This window comes from Schistocerca serialis, chromosome 7 (assembly GCF_023864345.2).
Source record: "Schistocerca serialis cubense isolate TAMUIC-IGC-003099 chromosome 7, iqSchSeri2.2, whole genome shotgun sequence".
Taxonomy (NCBI): domain Eukaryota; kingdom Metazoa; phylum Arthropoda; class Insecta; order Orthoptera; family Acrididae; genus Schistocerca; species Schistocerca serialis.
Window position 1 is genome coordinate 465,702,126 of NC_064644.1, and position 18,499 is coordinate 465,720,624.

Sequence of the window (18,499 nt, forward strand, 5' to 3'; positions counted from 1 at the left end):
AGAGGTCTGCTCAAATTGTCTATGCCGTTTATCTAGATTAGTAACAATAGAGGGACTATAACAGTTCCTTGGGAACGGCATATATTACTTACGTTTTAGTCGATGGCTTTTCGTCAGTTAGAGTGAACTGGGAACTTTTTGACAGAATCTAACGACTCCAGTCGCACAACTGAATCAATATTCCATAGGCAATCAATTTGAAGTATATTGTGAGGAACGATGTCAAAAGCCTTCTGGAAATCTAAAAATGTGGAATCAATTTGACGTCCCTTGTCGATAGCACCCTTACTTCGTGAGAATAAAGAGCTTGTTGCGTCTCAAACCAACGATGGTTTCTTAATCCGTGTTGGCTGTTTGTCCATAAACCATTTTACTCCAGGTGATTCGTAATGTCCGAGGGTGGTATACATTCCAGAATCCTACTGTGGATCGTCGTCAGTGATACGGGTCTCTAATTCAGCGGATTACTGCCATTTGGTTTCTTGGTATTCGGGCACGGATTTCCTACAAGCGAGCGGTTGTATACGACTGCTAAGTATGGTGCTATTGTATCTATATACTCTGAAAGGAACCTGACTGGTGTATAATCTGGACCGAAAGCGTTGTCTGCTTTCGACACAGATCTAAGTTATTCTTGTTGGTAGTTGTTCTTGATTCGGATTCTCGAATATGTACTTCATCTTCTGTCATGAAGGAATTCCGGAAAACAGTGTTTAACACTGCTTTTGTGGCACTATGATCAATAACATCACTACTGTTACGGCGCATTAGGGGTACTGAATGCGTCTTGCAAATGGTGTACTTTACATACGACCAAAATGTCTTTGGGCATTCTGATAGATTTCGAGACGTATCTCAGCACAGGGTCAACTAGAAAAAATACTAGAGTATCGCTAATTGACTCTGAATTTCTGTTTATCCACATGTGTTGCTTTTGGAAGACAAGCTCCAGACCTAAGGATCGCCCTGTGTTGCGGGAATTGTAGCGCAGAACACTTTTTGGTCGTCGGAGACAGAGTGTGATGGAAGCGACGTACGCAGCGCGATTCGCGCACTCCGGGACGCCTCGCCCGGAAAAGTGGGCGAATGTCAGGGTGAGGCGACACGGCGCGTGGCGCCGGCGAACAAGCGCACTGGCGCCGGTGAATCAGCGCGCGACAAGCAGGTGTCAGCGGCAGCGCTCGTTACGGCCTAATGCGACCGCCTGATGGCGCGCACCAGTCATTACGTGACGTCGCCGCCAGGAGTCGTCGTCGCCGCCGCCAGCCCGGGCCCCCGCCTCGAGCCCCCGACTCGCGCTCCCTGCTCCCTCCGCCGCTCCTCGTCGTCTCGCGTATTCCTCCTTATCCTCCGGCAACCCTCACAGCGCGCGAGTGTTGCAGACTTTCGCAGCTGCCGCGGGGCGCGGCGTGTTGCCGTTATTAACTGCAGCGGGACTCGCCCGGTTCGTTAAGTGGCGCCGCACTTTGTCTCGCGTCCCCTACTCTGGCCCTACGCCACCACCACCACCACCACCGCCACCGCCACCGCCACCGCTAGCAACGCCCGTTCTGTTTCTTCTCCGCAAGAAGGAAGCTCCCCTCAGCGACTGTAACTCTGGCGCTATGCTCACCTGTCTCGCGATTTGCATCGGCCTGGCTAATGTCGCGTTACTCCTGGTGGATGTGACTAAAATAATGTGAACTGCTTCACGTGTTCCTTAAATTTCTTTCCTCTTACCGAGATATTCGTAAAGAAAGATTGCGCAACTTCTCACAGACTTTTCTTTGGTAAATTATTTATCGTTCTGTTTTTCATTTCTTTCTTTCTTTTTTTCTTTCAAGAGCACCGTATCTGTTTGCCCAGTTGTTGAGATCCCTTTTTCTCAGGAATGAGTAGATGTATCAAGTTGAAATTTACGTCATATACTAACACCTACTGCGGTGAGTGACAAATTTAGGTTTCTAAGTCAATGCAATCGAAACGTACCGACATTCACGTATTCGCAAAGACTGTAAGATAAATCGCGTTGGTCTAGAGTCCTGAAATTTGACGAGAAGCTAGGTTCTATAGTACAATTTAAAAAAAATAAATATATTATTCCGTTTTTGGCCATTTGTGACCCATCTGTCTCTCTGTCCACCTGTTGAGACACTTTTTTTTCCGGGAAGGCTAGAGGTATCAAGTTGAAATTTATGTCAGATACTAAGGTTTACGGTCCCTTGTCAGAGTATGAATTTTAAACTTCTAAGTCACCGCATCAAAAGATACTGTCGTCTGTAAAAACGCGTTTTTCTAAACAACGGATAGAAGTACCACCTTGAAATTTATGCCAAATACTACAGTCTGCAGTCACTTGGCTGTGGAATTAGTTTAAACTTTTACGTCAATGGAATCAAAAGATACGGTCCTGTATGTGAAATATTTTATTATTCGCAAATTCACTCATCAGAATCTGTGGATAAACTGTCTGGGTACACGTAGTGCCTGGATACTGGTAGGTCACGGGATCGAATTTCAATCGGATGGCACATTTTTCAGTCTCCAGCTCTCAATGACGGAGTCGCCACAAACAACACGTGGCTCGGATTCCACGTTCAGTTGTATGTTCTGTTTCCTGCACGATGCCACTGAAACACACGAAAATATTATTATTATCTATATGCATAAATAAGTTTGTACGGAATCCTCAGAAAGCGAGTCCAACTAGTATTTGTCCGGTTCTACTGATTAATGCTGTCTATGTTACGTGACATATATAAATGCGTATAGAATATTACACATGTTTAGTTTGTGTTGTATCGGTAGTGTGCCCTAAAATATCAAAATGAACGTAAAATTGGAGGAACTGGGAACGCAGAAGGTTGAAGAACAGTTGAGGAAATAGGCAGGATTGATGTCAGCTGTTGGCCTGGTTGGTGAAAGCATACGATGTTAATAATCAGTTATCGTTGTCAAAAGATGTGTACAATCAGTGCCACCTGTTGGAGGTAGGATTGAAAAAATTTGAGGTAACAGCTACAGAGTGTAACTGTGGTGTGCTACAATTATCCAGAAAGAAAAATTTACAGTTTTCAAATTCTTTTCTGTAAATAGTAGTTGTTGTTATGGTCTTCCAAGGAAGGATAATTAAAGTCTGTCAGGTCGATGGCGTGGTCATTGAAGACGGAACACAAGCGCACATTACGAAGAAAGAGTGACATTTAAGTAGTCATCTGGAGCGATCTGGGAACTCACGGGAACCCAAATCAGGAAGGCCGCATGGGGATATGAACCGTCGTGCTGCCAAATGTGAGTGCAGTATGCCAGCCACTACGCCACCTCGCTCGGATTTTTGTGATCTTCTGTCCGAAGGACGGATTGATTCAGCTCTCCATGACGCTTCATACTCCTCATCTCAGAATATCTAGTACAGTCCACATCCTTTTGAACCTGTCTACTGAATTCATCCCTTGGTTTCCCACCCCTCTACAAAATTTTACCTCTATACGCCCCTCCATTACCACGGTGACGATTCTTTCGTTCCTCAAGATGTGTCCTGTCAATCGATTTCTTCTGTTACAAGTTATCCAATAAATTATTCCTTTCCCCAATTCGATTCAGTTCATTCTCATTAGTTATACGACCTACCAATCTAATCTTCGGCATTCCTCTCTAGCGCCACATTCCAAAAGCCAGTGTTCTCTTCCACTTATTGTAAGTCACTCCAGACAAATACTTATAGAAAAGACTTGCTAAAAACTTTATATTCCATCATAAAAACTTTATCATTCTCTGAATGGTTTTCGTGCCGTATCTAGTTTGCATTTTATGCCCTCTCTACTTCATCGATCATCAGTTATTTTGCTCCCAAACTTCTTAATATAAATCCTTTATCATCACCTGATTTAATTCGACTATATTCCATTATTCTGTAATGGTTCACTACGTCATATTTATTGTATTTAATAATCATTTTGAACATTTAATTGAATATAAACTGAGTGTGCCATCCTACATGAAATAAACCATTGTCTGCGAGCATTTCACCATAAAATGTTCTGCATACACTGAATTTCCATGAGCTAATACGAGAGCTGTTTGGAAAGTAAGGTCCGACCGGTCCTGAAATGAGAACCACAGTGAAAATCAAAAATTATTTTATTCACAACTGTTAGCCACACCTTCCAGGTAACTCTCTAAATAGTCACCGCTCCCACTTAAGCACTTGTCGTGGCGTTGTACGAACTTTCCAATGCCCTCGTCACAGAAAGAAGGCGCCTCTGCTTTCCGCCAGTTCTCTATGCTCGTCTGTTTTTCATTCTTTGTGTCACAATGTTGTCTTCGTAGCCAGAATTTCATGTGAGCAGAGATGAACAACGGAGGGAGCCAATCAAGGGCTGTATACTGGGTGATCAAACACTCACCATCGGAAACGCTGCAGGAGCGCCTTCATTGCCCCTGCAGAATGTGGCTGAAAATTGTCTTGAAAAAAGAAAGGCATGCGATTTATGTTGTGTGGGCTGCATAGGTCTGAGCGAAAATTCTCAGCAGACCCACCTACTTGGCTGGAGACACTGTTCTTTTAAATGATAACTAATCCAAGACCCTACGCTGCCGACATTCGTTGATATACATCAGCGGGGATAGTTGAAAATATGTGCCCCGATCGGGATCTCCTGCTTGCATGGCAGACGCTCCATCCATCTGACCCACCGAGGGCACAGAGGATAGGGCGACTGCAGGGACTTATCCCTTGCACACAACCCGTGAGCCCACGTTCCCAATTTAATATCCACGCACTACATTCGTAATTCCCCTGACCAGTACACTCATTACTCACTGCAGGCAATCTTACCGAGTCCCATTAGAGCTTGGGCAATACCTGTGCATTCGGCCATTGACGTTCTTCTTCAGTGCGGATGCACACTTATTGCCCGAGCTCTTAAGGGACTCGATAAGATTGTCTGCCGTGAGTAATGTGTGTAGTGGACAGGGGCACTAAGAATGTAGTGTGTGGACATTAAGTTGGGAATGTGGGTCTCACGGGGTGCGTGCTGGACAGGTCCCTGCAGTCGCAGTAATCTATGTCCTCTCTATGGCTCAGCAAGTTGGAGCGTCTCCCATGTAAGGAGGGGATTCCAGGTTCGAGTCCCGGTCGGGGCACATATTTTCAACTGTTACCGTTGATGTATATCAACGCCTGTCGGCAGAGTAGGGTCTTGATTTAATTATCATTTCATTCTAGATCGCTGCATGGTCACCGGTGGTATCTGTTCTTTCGGACATGCCTCTGCGTCGTGCTATCGTCGCCGTTGGCGGCGCAGTGTTCCTGTGTACAATTAATTGAGAACAATAGAGATTGACTTGGCTGACGAATTCAATAAGCAGTAACTAATGAGTGACCCCAATGTATTTCGTGGACTAAGAATGCATTTTCGCGGGATTAGCCGAGCGGTCAAAGCACTGCAGCCATGGACTGTGAGGCTGGTTCCGGCGGAGGTTCGAGTCCTCCCTCGGGCATGAGTGTTTGTGTTTGTCCTTAGGATAATTTAGGTTAAGTAGTGTGTAAGCGTAGGGACTAATGACCTTAGCAGTTAAGTCCCATAAGATTCCACACACATTTGAACATTTTTTAAGAATGCATTTCACGTGTGATGTTTCTGCTGTGTTTGGAGGCAGTACATGGTTGACCTTGGCTGTAGTATGGGTACTCATGCTGGCTACGGTCGCCTTGAAGCTTTCATTATGCAAACATCTTGGCTTGGAAGACATGGAGTACAGCTGAGAGTACAGGTCTACTTGCGAAGGTTCCCTACGGTACTTTGGTGCCAGACAAGCCGTTTACTTTGTCTAGTAGAAGGAAGAAGAAGCTAAATGCTGTCGAGTATCTATTTATATGGGCCAAAGTTTGTTTTAGGCATTTCTACGTGATCACTTTGCTCTCTGAACTGAAGAGCGCAACGTGAAGCGATCGACAGGCATATTAAATACACTGCCCAACACATCCGTGCAAAGGTCCATCGGATTTTCACAGTGGTTTCTGTTTCTAATTGGACCTTATTTTCCGAATACGCATCGTATATTACGGCTATCCATCAGCCATTTACCTTCATCAATCATGTTTCTGGTGAGTTATGTAATATTCGTGAGAAATTAGTCGCCATATAGGATACAGTTTCAGAGATTGCTGCACTACTCACCGTCTTCGTACGCCACGGGGTAGGTGTAGCTTACTTGGATATATCTTTGGCAACAAGAAATCTAAACAGTCGAAGGGAAGTTAAACTAAAGTGAGTTACTTTTGCGTTGAGATTGTAACCATGAATTCATATTTTTAACCAATATACAGATAGACTTCCTTTTCATATATAATGCAACGTAACATTTTAGAAGCATTGGCACTGGCGGAGCTAATTGAACAGTTGTTAAAGATGGCAGTCCACAGGCGTCAAAAACTGCGAGTATGTTAAAGATCATATTTTTTTAGTCCTCAATAAACTCTTTTGCGGCGTGTTGTATATCATTTCCACTAACTGGAACTTCAGAATTACGATAACTGTGCACGTGGGAGAGTTATGAGTGTAGATGTTTGCATGCATGTTTTGAATGCAGTTAAATAAGAGAATTAAAGATAAATTGCAAGAGAAGAGTAGAACGGAAGTGAGATACAGCAATTGTAAATGGCGCTGAAATACAGATTTGTCTTTCAGTTCACCGTTACCGTAGGACATTAAAAAATAACCAAACGTCGTGTAGCTGCGGCGTCTTGCCGGGAAGATCGGTCGTCAGGTGCAAGTCATTTATTTGATTCGACTTCTGCGAATTGTGTATCGATGACGATTAGATAATGATGAAGAAAACGCAATACTCAATCCTGGAGATTAGAAATTCTCCGACCCTGCCAGGAATCGAACTCGGGTCTTCAATGGTTTTCTGAAGCGCTGACCACTTTTTGGTTTAGATCGAAAAATGCAGTCTGATTTTCAGAATCCTATCACATACACCGAATGAAACAAAGCGATGAGGAACAAACGAACACAGATCTCTGATTTTGGAGTTTAATATCTTGACAGCTGTTTTTGCGAATTTGTTAAATGAACGTTCCTGATGCGCAAAGGGAAAGGAGGGGAAAAGTGGGCGGCGGTTTCAATCCGAGGGCTGGCCACCATGGCCTGTTCCCTTCCCCAGGAATCAAGGAAACTGTACGAAACGCACAGTAGAGATACAAGGAACACCAATGATGTCTTAAATTTATTTAATCTTTTTCTTTAATACGAGGGAGCACAGCAGGAAACCGACGTCAGGAGGAGAGCGAGCGATAAGTCGCCACACTCGGTAGGGCTATCGATTCAAAGCTTTTCGGATTGAGCACTCCAATGACCAGAGAATTACCGGTACTAATAGTGGAAAATAGGTTGATCAGAGTCTCAGTACAGTAGCACCCCAGCCCTGTGTTGTATTAAGACAGACACTACAAAAAAATTGGAGAAAAATTGTCTGTATTTGGGATTGCAGATAATTCCACATTGTCGTTAATTGTGAAAAACCAAATATCAAGGACATTATCCTCGCCATCGCCCAAGAGGTAGTGAACTGCTCGTCCGCAAATCCACTTTGGCGAGTTTGTCTTCGTTTGTGGCAAGTAGCCGGTGTCCGGAAAGAGGAGAAGGAGAGGAGGTATCTGCTGAGAAGTCGGACGGGTAATTAAGCCCAGCATCTGTTGCGCGAAGAACCAGACACCGATCCGCACACCAGGCGATGCTCGTCCCTGTCCAGGACGTCACAGACGACACACAACTTGGTGTCTGCAATCTGAATCCCGTGAAGGCGTGAGCGACATACTTGATACCCACTGACCGTAAGACATAATGCAGACTTGACATCAGTGGCAAGATAAGGAGCATACACCGATCGCCAGACGCTGCAGTCGTCGAGGGGATGCTATCCCTCAACCACATACGGTGACCTGTTTTGCGGAAGGAAGCCGTAGATCATATTCGTGGATATCAAGCACATTGGAAGTATCGCAGTACGGACATAGCCCGGTTTGAGTAAAAAGTATCGGAAGAAAAGAAGGGTGGAGGGACGTCCGAAAGCTGGATAGGAGCTGAGAGAGAGCGTGGTGGAAGGGCCTCCGGCAACAGGCTGGTAAGGCGCGTGGGACAATGGCGTCACAGCACTATTTGAGAGCTGACGGAAAGGGCTATCGCTCAGGGACAGGACACAGGTCTAAACCAGTCCTGCACCGCGGGAGGGTGAGGTTCTCATACTGTACCTTCAACAGCAGTGGCTGCTATCAAGCGGCGCACCATGAGCAATAGCGTGGGGAGTGTTTGTGCCACGTCGGGGGTATGTGAAGCCAAACACACATTTACATATTGTGTTCGTAAACAATAACCTAGGAGCCCAGCTCATATCTTGGACAAAAGGGACCGGCAGTTAACGGGGATCGTGCGCCGCAAATCACTTGCGAAATTGAATTCTAGGCATTGGATATTAGCCACACAGAAAGGAGCTGCGCTATCCGCAGGAAGCCCAGCACCTACAGCAACAGCGCTCGATTTGGGGACGTTAAGGCAACTACCAGAAGCTTCACTGTATATGGTAACCCATGGCAATGACTCCTCAAACTCAGCACCACTGCGAAGAACGAGGACGAGATCGTCCACATAAGCAGGGCAGCTGAATACATGGCCGCTGAGAGACATCCAAGGCAGGCGCTGGCGGTGGCCACAGAGCAAAAGCTCCATAGTGAAAGCATACAACAGAGCAGAGAGCAGGTAGCCTTGACGCACCGAACGGCGGATCAAGATGGGAGGAGTGAGACGGCCATTGGCACTGCGAAGGTGACGCTTTACGACGTCGACGGTATCCCATATGGCGGAGCACCCCATCCAGGTAGTCGTGATCGACCGAATCGAGAGCCTCTCTGGTCAAAAGCGGCCAAAAACCGCGCACACAACGAGCGCGAACAAGAGTGATTATTTGTCGACAGCGGAAGAGGCCAAGTTTGAACAGGGTAAACCATGTACCAGGCCTTCCGTTTAAGCCATGTGCCCAAAGCAGGATAAAGACATTCGTGCCGCTGTTGGTGTCGCATCGCCGTGACGTACCCCGAGTCTTGTGCGTGGATGATGAGACCGTCGAGGAAATCGTTTGGGAACTGCACGATAGGCGACATACGGCCTCGACAAATTTCCGTTCCACCGGCATCAGTAGGCGGTGAAATCTCGGATAAAACGCTAGTGCAGGGCCTTCAGGGCTGGGCGATTTGTTCGTAGAACCCACCTGGATAGCATTACGTGACGTCGGCAATCAGACCGATCGTTGCATCCCCAGGAACCGAACCAAAGAAGGGTTGCGAGACCGCCGCAATGTTGGCACGGTGGTGACATTGTGCAGAGAACAGTACAACGAAATGCATATGGATGGCAGGCTCTACATCGCGTTGGATATCTAAGGGCCGCCCATCATCAGTAGTAAGATCGAGAGAACGTAATTCAAAGTTCTCCGACGGTGGCGCCGTTCCGAAATCACAGGCGCTCCTGCTCGAACCCGTCGTGAGTGCCCGTCCAGACCATAGCTCCTTCCAGGTGACGCTGAGAAAGGGCAGTGAGCTGTGTCTTGGCAGGATTTAGCATCGCCTGACGCTCTGGGAAATATGGCACACAGTACATGTCCGGAGGATGGTGAAGTAGAAATCTGGAGTTCGTCGCCGCCATGGCGCTATCTCCATTCCACAGCCAATAAGGGCCCTGGGGAGGGGACCCACCATGACTGGTTAGAATGATATGAATCGGCTTCGAAAACAAGTATCGCTGAGTTGCCAGCAGTCGGGTGAACTACGGTTGATCGTCTTCAGTTTCCAAGGTCCCCTGCCGCGTTCTACCCTTTGGTGGCAGAGACTGACGGCACGGATATATGCGTCATGCTCAGAGAACGCAACGTACCAGACTTCAGGAGCCTGCACTCCAATGACAATACTGCGATGGATATAAACACGATCGAGGCGCCTGGAAGAATGGCTAGTAAAATGCGTTAATCCCGGACGATAACTATGAACACGCTCCCAACAACCCACATGGCTTAGGTATTTAGCAATTGCCACTGGCCCCGCACGCGGAGAGTGACACGGCAGTTGGTCTTGGTGCTTCTGGGTGGAGTTGAAGTCGTCTCCCATGATCAAGGCATCCTACCCACCCAGGAAGAGAGGCGTGACCGCCTAAAGAAGGAAATGAAACGTTCGTGGAGGCGATCGGAATCAGATGGCGCATAGACATTTATAATCTTAAGTTTCCTTTAATTTACGTGTATGGTCACTATATTTTCTGTTTTACAGATTACCGGTTTCGGTCTTTAATGACCATCATCAGATCTGTCTCATAAAAACAAAGTCCTAACAGTTGACTATGCCACTATGGTTGCAGTGCATTAGGACTTTGTTTTTATGAGACAGATCTGATGGTGGTCATTAAAGACCGAAACCGGTAATCTGTTAAACAGAAAAGATTGTCACCATAGACTTAAATTAAAGGAAACTTATTACATATATGGGTCACTGAGTTTTTTCGCAACGATGTCGCAGCTTGTGAAATTTATGATCTTGTCGCCACTAAATACAAAAGCCAAATCTGTGGCAACAGGAGGTAGGCTGTATCAGCGAGGATGCAGTCAGGATCACCACCCCACTACCAGTGGGGAAAGAATCGGACGCGAGTGCCGAGAAGCCATGGGGGAGCACAAAATGTTGCAACTTTCACCGCCTGAAAGAGGGCAACGTCGATGTCTGCAACGCACGTGTAACATTACGCGTCTGTAGACGAGCTAATCGACCACCTAGAATTGGTACAAGGTAAGGTGAAGCTGCTTGCTCGGCTGGGTGCGAGGCGACTAGACGAGGACGTCACACGGCTGCACCAGGCGAGGCTGTGCAAGGTGTCAGCAGGGAACCAGATGTGGAGAAAATCCTAGTGTGGGGTATGTGGACGACGTGTCGATCGCTTAAGAGGGCCGGCTATGCTCCCAGCATTGGCGGACTTTGAGACAAACAGAAAGGTGGCTTCTAACAGTTCTCGGAGAGTCTGTAATACTTTACCCTTAAACACTAACGTAAATCTGAGTACACAGCTTTCTCCGATACATGAGGAGCACCTAGTGACATAACGATACAATATCTTGAAAACTACGGAAGTTAATATTTCACCGCGGATAAACATTTTCACAGTGATGGTCTAAATTAATAACTTTCAATCGCCTCATGTTGTTTCAACAAACGGTCTCTCAGATGGCAGTATTGTAGTACAGCAATCATCATGAAAGCTACGTGTATGTACCTATTTTATTTATTGATTTACGGCGTCCTTTATAACGGTTTCATAATATAAATGCTTGTCGGAACATCTTGTCTATGACAATTACACAGCAATAGAGCACAGCGTGAATAACTCATATAGTCACACTTGTCTAGCTATTTAATGAAAGGTTTACTATTTTGCTAGTAACTTTAATCACAAGTATCCTGTAAATGCTATTAAATAGCTGTGCTAATTTAAAAGTGGTTAATCGCGCAAGTTACAGGAAACCACAGCTGAAAAGAGAACCAAAAGATGCTTCTGTCAAGAAGGGATAAATATTTGTTCAAATAATATTTAACAACAGTCTGTTATTATTTATCGTCAGCACAGTAGCACAAGAATGCTGGCTTATTTATTTATGAACCAATTATTGCTTGTATTTCATGTAAATGACCTGAGTGTAACAGAATGTTACGACATACCTTTCGTTAAATATTGTTGTAACATATTGCTTTAGTCCAGGAAGTGGTAATGTTGAGTCAACTGATGTCTGTAGAGCGTAACGACGAAGTATTTTTGGTGTGGATGGCCTTCATCCAATTTAATGGCAGTAGAGACTGGGACTTTTCCAGTGAAGAGCTCAAGGAAGCAATTCAGACACTTTCTCTTCAGTGCAGGAAGAAGTCAGACCTGACTGTCGTAACTTTCGTGTTTCAGTCGTATTGGGGAGTGATTCTGGGTGGTGAACGGCTGCTACAGTACAACTTTGAGGGGATTACACTTCGAGAGAGCTGAATATTCTGCAGTATAGGATACTAATTTTTTCCTCTTGTCTTACTGAAAAGGGAACACACAGCGTATGAATTGTTATTCTTCGTATCACGTATCTCAGTTGGTCAATCATCATGTTTTAATTCGGAACTATTTTGAGCTGGTCAATATTTCGCGTATGGTGATCACGAAATGGACTTAGTTATCGCAAGCGTGTGATAAAATTTTAGTTTGGGAATTTTGTTAGCATTCTCGTAACACTTTCAGCGTAACTTTATAGCATTTGATATGGGTATTTTCTGCCTGTATTTCAAATGAATAGAGGATGATCACTTCCCGTTTACTTGATGCTCTTTCTTGAATAAACATTATTCAACATAATTCTCTGTCATCTATATAAATTACAGCTTTCGGAATATAACCATTGTTATTAAATTATTCATTTAACTTTAATTTTGTGTTTCTATGTACCTTATTAACTCGCAATTCTAGCCAACGCATAGACTTCAAATTCAAATGGCTCTGAGCACTATGGGTCTTAACATCTGAGGTCATCAGTCCCCTAGAACTTAGAACTACTTAAACCTAACTAACCTAACGACATCACACACATCCATGCCCGAGACAGGATTCAATCTTGCGACCGTAGCGGTCGCGTGATTCCTGACTGAAGCGCCTAGAACCGCTCGGCCACACCGGCCACAAACGCACAGACTATTTCACTGCAGGATCACAGCTGTCACTATCTGCAGCGAATTAGCGGCGGGGCCTGAAATCAGACGTGCGTGGTTTGACCATATGACTACACGGAGCTATTCTTTTTAATCACAGCCGTTCAAACCCCAGTATCTAAAGTACGAGTAATCGTAGAAAAACACGCAACTGGTTGGCTCTTCGGGGTTGCTGTTTGGACCAACAACTCAGCAGCAGTAAACGTTAGGTACCGTCGCACAGTTACTGGCGCACACGACCGGTATTGACATTGGCTTTGACTGTGCGATAAATTTGAAAAGCTACCTCGGCACGAGGGAGGGCGATAAAAACACAGAGGAAGTACGGGGTGCTCCCCGATAGGTCCTCGTTAAATGAAACATCACTTTGACCTCACCAATGGAGTTCCATCGCTCTGTACACCTCCAGAACGTCCATCCTCAGCAGCGACGTCGTCTGCCCAGGAGATGTCTCACTGGCCCGATGCAGTGGAACACTTTCAGAGGTGCGCCTACATGCAGCTTTAGACACATAAAGGGGGACAGCCGCCTCAGACGCAGGCGGGGGAAGTTCGGTATCCATAGGCGGATGCTGACTGGAGGCGGAGGCAAGGAGACACATCGCATCGTCCGGTTGCAGGGGTGGGAGGACAGCGTATCACCAGTAGGTGGTTCGTCATCCTGTGCACACATCCGATGGAGGTAGTCATCAGAAGGGAAGTGTGTCTGTCGCTACCATCTCCTAAGCGGCCGTTGCTTCCTAACATGTTGTTCCGCGTCGGATGGCGAACGGCTGTCACCTGACGTGCGGCCAGACGGCAGAAAAGCGGAGGTCGGTAGGGCTCCACGATTAACTAAGGTGGTGCCGGGACAGATACCTTCGTCTGCTGACGGCCATCGTCCGTTGGTAATGCCACTGCCGTCAGTGTAGGAGAGACGGGCATAAAGTCTACTGCGTTGTCGAGACGAGTCGACGCCGATGCCGATTGATTCAGAGCGGGCACAGCAGGCAGCCCCGCCGCGGACGCGTGAGATTCTGACCACTGACGTTCAGAACTGTTGTGGCCTTCCTCATCACTACCTGAAAAAGAGCGGTTGGTCGTCGAACACGGTGACAGCCCTGCAGCTGACAATTACCATTTAAGAAAGCACGTGTTTACTCAATTAAATTTTTATCTCACGGACACCACTGAGGACGCGGTAGGTTTCTATCATCTTGCACGTTTTACCAATGTGGCTGACAACGTTTTCATAAGATTCAAAGGCGGCAACAACAACGTCCGATAGCACCTGAAAGGGAGTTCGAAAATCCTCAACGTTCGGAGGATAAAAACTGGCGTGTTCAACTACAGCACACCCTAAAAGGCCGTCAGAGTATCGGAACTTGGGATCGGTACCATGGCGCAGCTTAAGGTCGGCGCATAGCTCTTGTTTTGCCAATTTCATGCAGACAACGGTATTAAGGATCGAAAAATCAATTCCGAGAACATTTTGCGGCGGGAGAGCCATTTTGTTCTGCATAAACCGTTCTGCTTCGTTCGCTTTAGTTTAATCTTGGCTTGGCTGTAGGAAATGGCTGATGGTCGATGAATTCGGACACGGAGACTAGCCGGCACACGGATGTAAACAAATGCGCGCGCGCTCGCAAGCAGCACAACAGGCGTTCTAGCTTCATCAATGCCGAAGGCAGACTGCCTCTCAGCTATGGAGGCAGACAGTTGCACATTAATTGCAATCAGTAATTCCGACCAGTATTTGTTTCCCGATCTATATAGTTGCTTAAGCAACCCGTCATGTCCAAATGGAACGACGCATTACAGTATCCCCACATGAAATTTCCCAACTCTGGACTCTTGTTCAGAAAAATGGTTCAAATAGCTCTGAGTACTATGGGACTTAACATCTGAGGTGACAGTCCCCTACACTTAGAACTACTTACCTGACTAACCTAAGGACATCACACACATCCATGCCCGAGGCAGGATTCGAACCTGCGACCGTAGTAGCACCGCGGTTCCGGACTGAAGCGCCTAGAACCACTCGGCCACAACCGCTGCACTCCTTTATCCAGAATATGATTATGAATTATATTGATTATGAATCATATGAGGTTCATCATGCTATGGTCTCACATTCTGATCACTTTCATATGCCCTACCTTCTTCCACACCGCTGTCTGTATAAGTGATATTACACGAGGATTCATTTCTTATTAAAAAGCAGTAAACACGTTCTACAGCAGTGTCTTTTAAGCGTTATTCTACGAACTACGATTGTCGACGCTCGTTTTAAACCTCTTTTCACACAGATGACTAATTTTCAACGTCTACAACGGTAACGTTACGTGTTCCTTACTCAGCGTATCACCAACCAGTCTGGCGAACACCATTATCCTTCTCACGTGCAACACTTCACGGCTTCATCTGTCTGCGCTCACTTTACATTATATTCAGAACAGATAACCAATTACTAATGTCTTTGACTCTAGAGTTCAGTGCCTCTCATGCGCTCGTGACACTCACCAGTCCAACAAACACCGTTACGTGTTCCAACTATATCCATGTGATTTTAAATTGATCTTAATTTCTGTGGGTATAGTAGTTAAATTAATAAATAAAATTTACATATTTCATATAAAATAAATAATGTAAATTGAAGCCGGCCGGAGTGGCCGAGCGGTTAAAGGCGCTACAGTCTGAAACCGCACGACCGCTACGGTCGCAGGTTCGAATCCTGCCTCGGGCATGGATGTGTGTGATGTCCTTAGGTTAGTTAGGTTTAAGTAGTTCTAAGTTCTAGGGGACTTATGACCACAGCAGTTGAGTCCCATAGTGCTCAGAGCCATTTGAACCAACCATTTTTTTGGAAATTGAAGAAAAAGCGAAATTAAATACAAAAATTTCCGTCTCAAAACACTGTTGCTATTATTTTAGTTGAGAATAATACTTTATTATGTAAATTTCGTGAATGAAAAATATTTCTCACAAAAAACACGTACTATAGGACAGTGATGTTGCAATTACAGTACTTTGGAGCCCGGTAAGACCCGATCATTCGACAAGACTCAAAGAAGAGATCTTTCAGCTGTGCTCTGAAACCGTGCTTTTCTCTTCAGGTGTATGCAAATGCAGATCGTGGCCGATACTTAATCCGCGAGGAGCTTTCGTTTAACCGCCCGGAGAATCCATTGCTCGCCTTATCTGGAAGTGGCCGTGGAAGTACGAGGCATCGACACCTCCCTGCCGCCCTCCACGGTGGGGCTAAAGCCCTGCGGCCGCGCCGGCTCAGACGGCGATCGCATTAAACATTCACGATGGGGGCGGCAGCAGGAGCGGCGATGGGAGCGGGGGTAGGCTCGCCTCCTGCGAGGCGCCGTAACGCCCTTCATTTCCATAGAATGAGCGATCTCCGACAGCTGCCGTCGCGATAGCCCGGTTCAGCCGCGCCGCGCAGAGCTGCCGCTGACTGCCGCGATGACGACGAGCCGATGACGTCAGCGTGAGGCACAGTGGAGAGGAAAGAGTACCCGCGGAGGCCGTTTGGCCTCCGGCGATAACCGGAGAGAGCACCTGGCGGCGAGAGATGCGATGCTGGGCCGGCGACACACGAAACGCTCTGCTATGTTTGCTGAACCTTGTCACACCTATCAATAGTCCGTCATCAAGAAAGCACCCCCTGAAAGGTATGGTACTTGCATTGCAAGTACTTCATAACCACTAGAAAAAACAAAGAGATTTTGTGGATAGTTAGGTCATAGATGGAGAAGCCACTCAGAAAGAATCATCGACCGTATTTGAAGAAGCTGTGAGTGAACACTTGGACTCCCAACGTTTCCTACCTCTTACACGTGTAACTCAGTGACAGAGATTCTGTGTAGTCTCAGAATCATTGTGTTCGGTCTATAATTGTAATTAGCTCTTTAAGAAAGGCAGAATGTCGAAGTGGGGCGGATTGATTGTACAGTAAAGTCGAACACTAATTATTAAAAAAAAAATTAATTTTCAGTAGCCCAACAAGCTCTTTTACACTGTTTATGAGAAACTGATTCATAATAAGTGATCTCCCATTACTATGCCACGCACACCGTCAAAATCAAGTGAAGATTAGAGTTAGTAAGTCATATCAAGGAACACAGATTTCAGTGCGTTTCTTCGTCTAGATCGGTTTGAGGGATCACTTAAGCATAAGCCAGTGACTCCACTCGTTCATAATCCTTGTATACTGAAACTGTAGTTACAAATATGTTCTTAAACAGTGTTCTCAAACAGCGTGTTATGGACAAATAATTTTAGAAGAGCAATATGACATTTATTAGTGTGAAATTACTCTACAGTCGTACAGCCCACAACACGAATTTTACATTTCCAGTCTCATTAAGCTATAACAGTAATGACTCATATCATATACTGAGTTTTATCACCTTGGCTGGTTAAATCAGCTATAGAGCCATCCTGCTACGGATGCACTGTGAGGAACAGCCAGAGGAAAGAGGTATGACCTGGGCTATGGGCCCCTCGACGCGTCCTTTGGCTGTCACGTAGACTATGGCAGAGCTATCGATATGGCCCAGCACTGGCCGACGTTGACTCATTTACCTACTTTTGGACCAATCACACTGTAACTGCAACATTGAAATACGCAGCTACACTAATTATATTCTAATGAAAAAATAGCTTGGAACCATGAATTTATTTTCAAAATCTTTTCTTAAAGAATTTACTTTATTTACCAGGGATTCATCAAGAACATTAACACATTTTAGCACACTAGGTGAGCGTGGAAGTAGTTGCCACGGAGTAACTGATGAAAATGAAATTACCTTTAACAAATGGTAATTTTATTCATAAAAGCCATTTCAAAACAGATTTAAAATTTATAAGTAGAAAAGCACCCTCGAAATATCAAGTTACAATTTTATTTAGAGGCAGAAAGAAGAATATTGACAGTATGAGCCTTCGGGCTGAGAAGCTTGCCGTTCCCTTTCAACACGGCCGTAGTCACGACCGCTCACAACAACCTCTGAAAAACTACACTGGTGCAAATCTGGAACACACCAGATTACTTTAAACTAAAAATTTTAACAACTCACACAAACACATTAACTATGCACCCCTTAAGAGGGATGGAAATGGTACAAACACTCACACTAAGAAATTTGTTTTTAAAAGGACTCTTACGCTGGAAGGGTGGCAACTTCATAAAAATGATATTAAAATAAAATCCATTAAATTCAGACTAAACTGCACAACATGCTCTACGTTACACATACACCGCCTCACAAGATGATAGGCAAGATAATAATATATTTCAGGAATTCGGCCTTTACACCTTAATTCTATAAATTCGTTAACACCGAATCCGACAAACATGACAGAGGAAGCTATTAACGTATGGCAAATTGACAGGGCGATTACCGAACAACCCGAACCACAGCTTGCTCTAACCCTCCCCAACTCCACAAGGGATAGACGGACCATCCTTCCTGGGGGTAGGCAAACGGAGAAGAATGGTGGGACGACACCCAAACAAAGCGGCTGGTCACCTCACCAAGAAAACTAGTAGAATTTAACAAGTAAATGAAACAACATATCTCCAATCACTTAACTTCTAATAAACTGCGATTTCTGGCGAAGACCTGGCGCAGCACCCCCAACGCTCTCTCGAATCGTCCGCTGCGAGCCGCTTCAATGGACGCAGGAACGCGCGCCGATCTCCCGTCTCACGGCGTCGCAACTCGCCTCGGCCAGCCAGATGTCGTGGTTT

The 18,499-nt window shown here is 45.6% G+C and overlaps 1 protein-coding gene across 1 annotated transcript in view; it reads left to right on the forward strand.

The window, feature by feature from the left end:
• The first annotated feature begins 1,207 nt into the window (after positions 1–1,207).
• Positions 1,208–18,499, forward strand: part of LOC126413148 (trypsin alpha-3-like) — a 158,253-nt gene continuing 140,961 nt past the window's right edge. The window contains exon 1 of the mRNA XM_050083042.1: positions 1,208–1,333. Coding sequence (XP_049938999.1) covers positions 1,208–1,333 — 126 coding nt within the window. The remainder of the gene's footprint in view (positions 1,334–18,499) is intronic.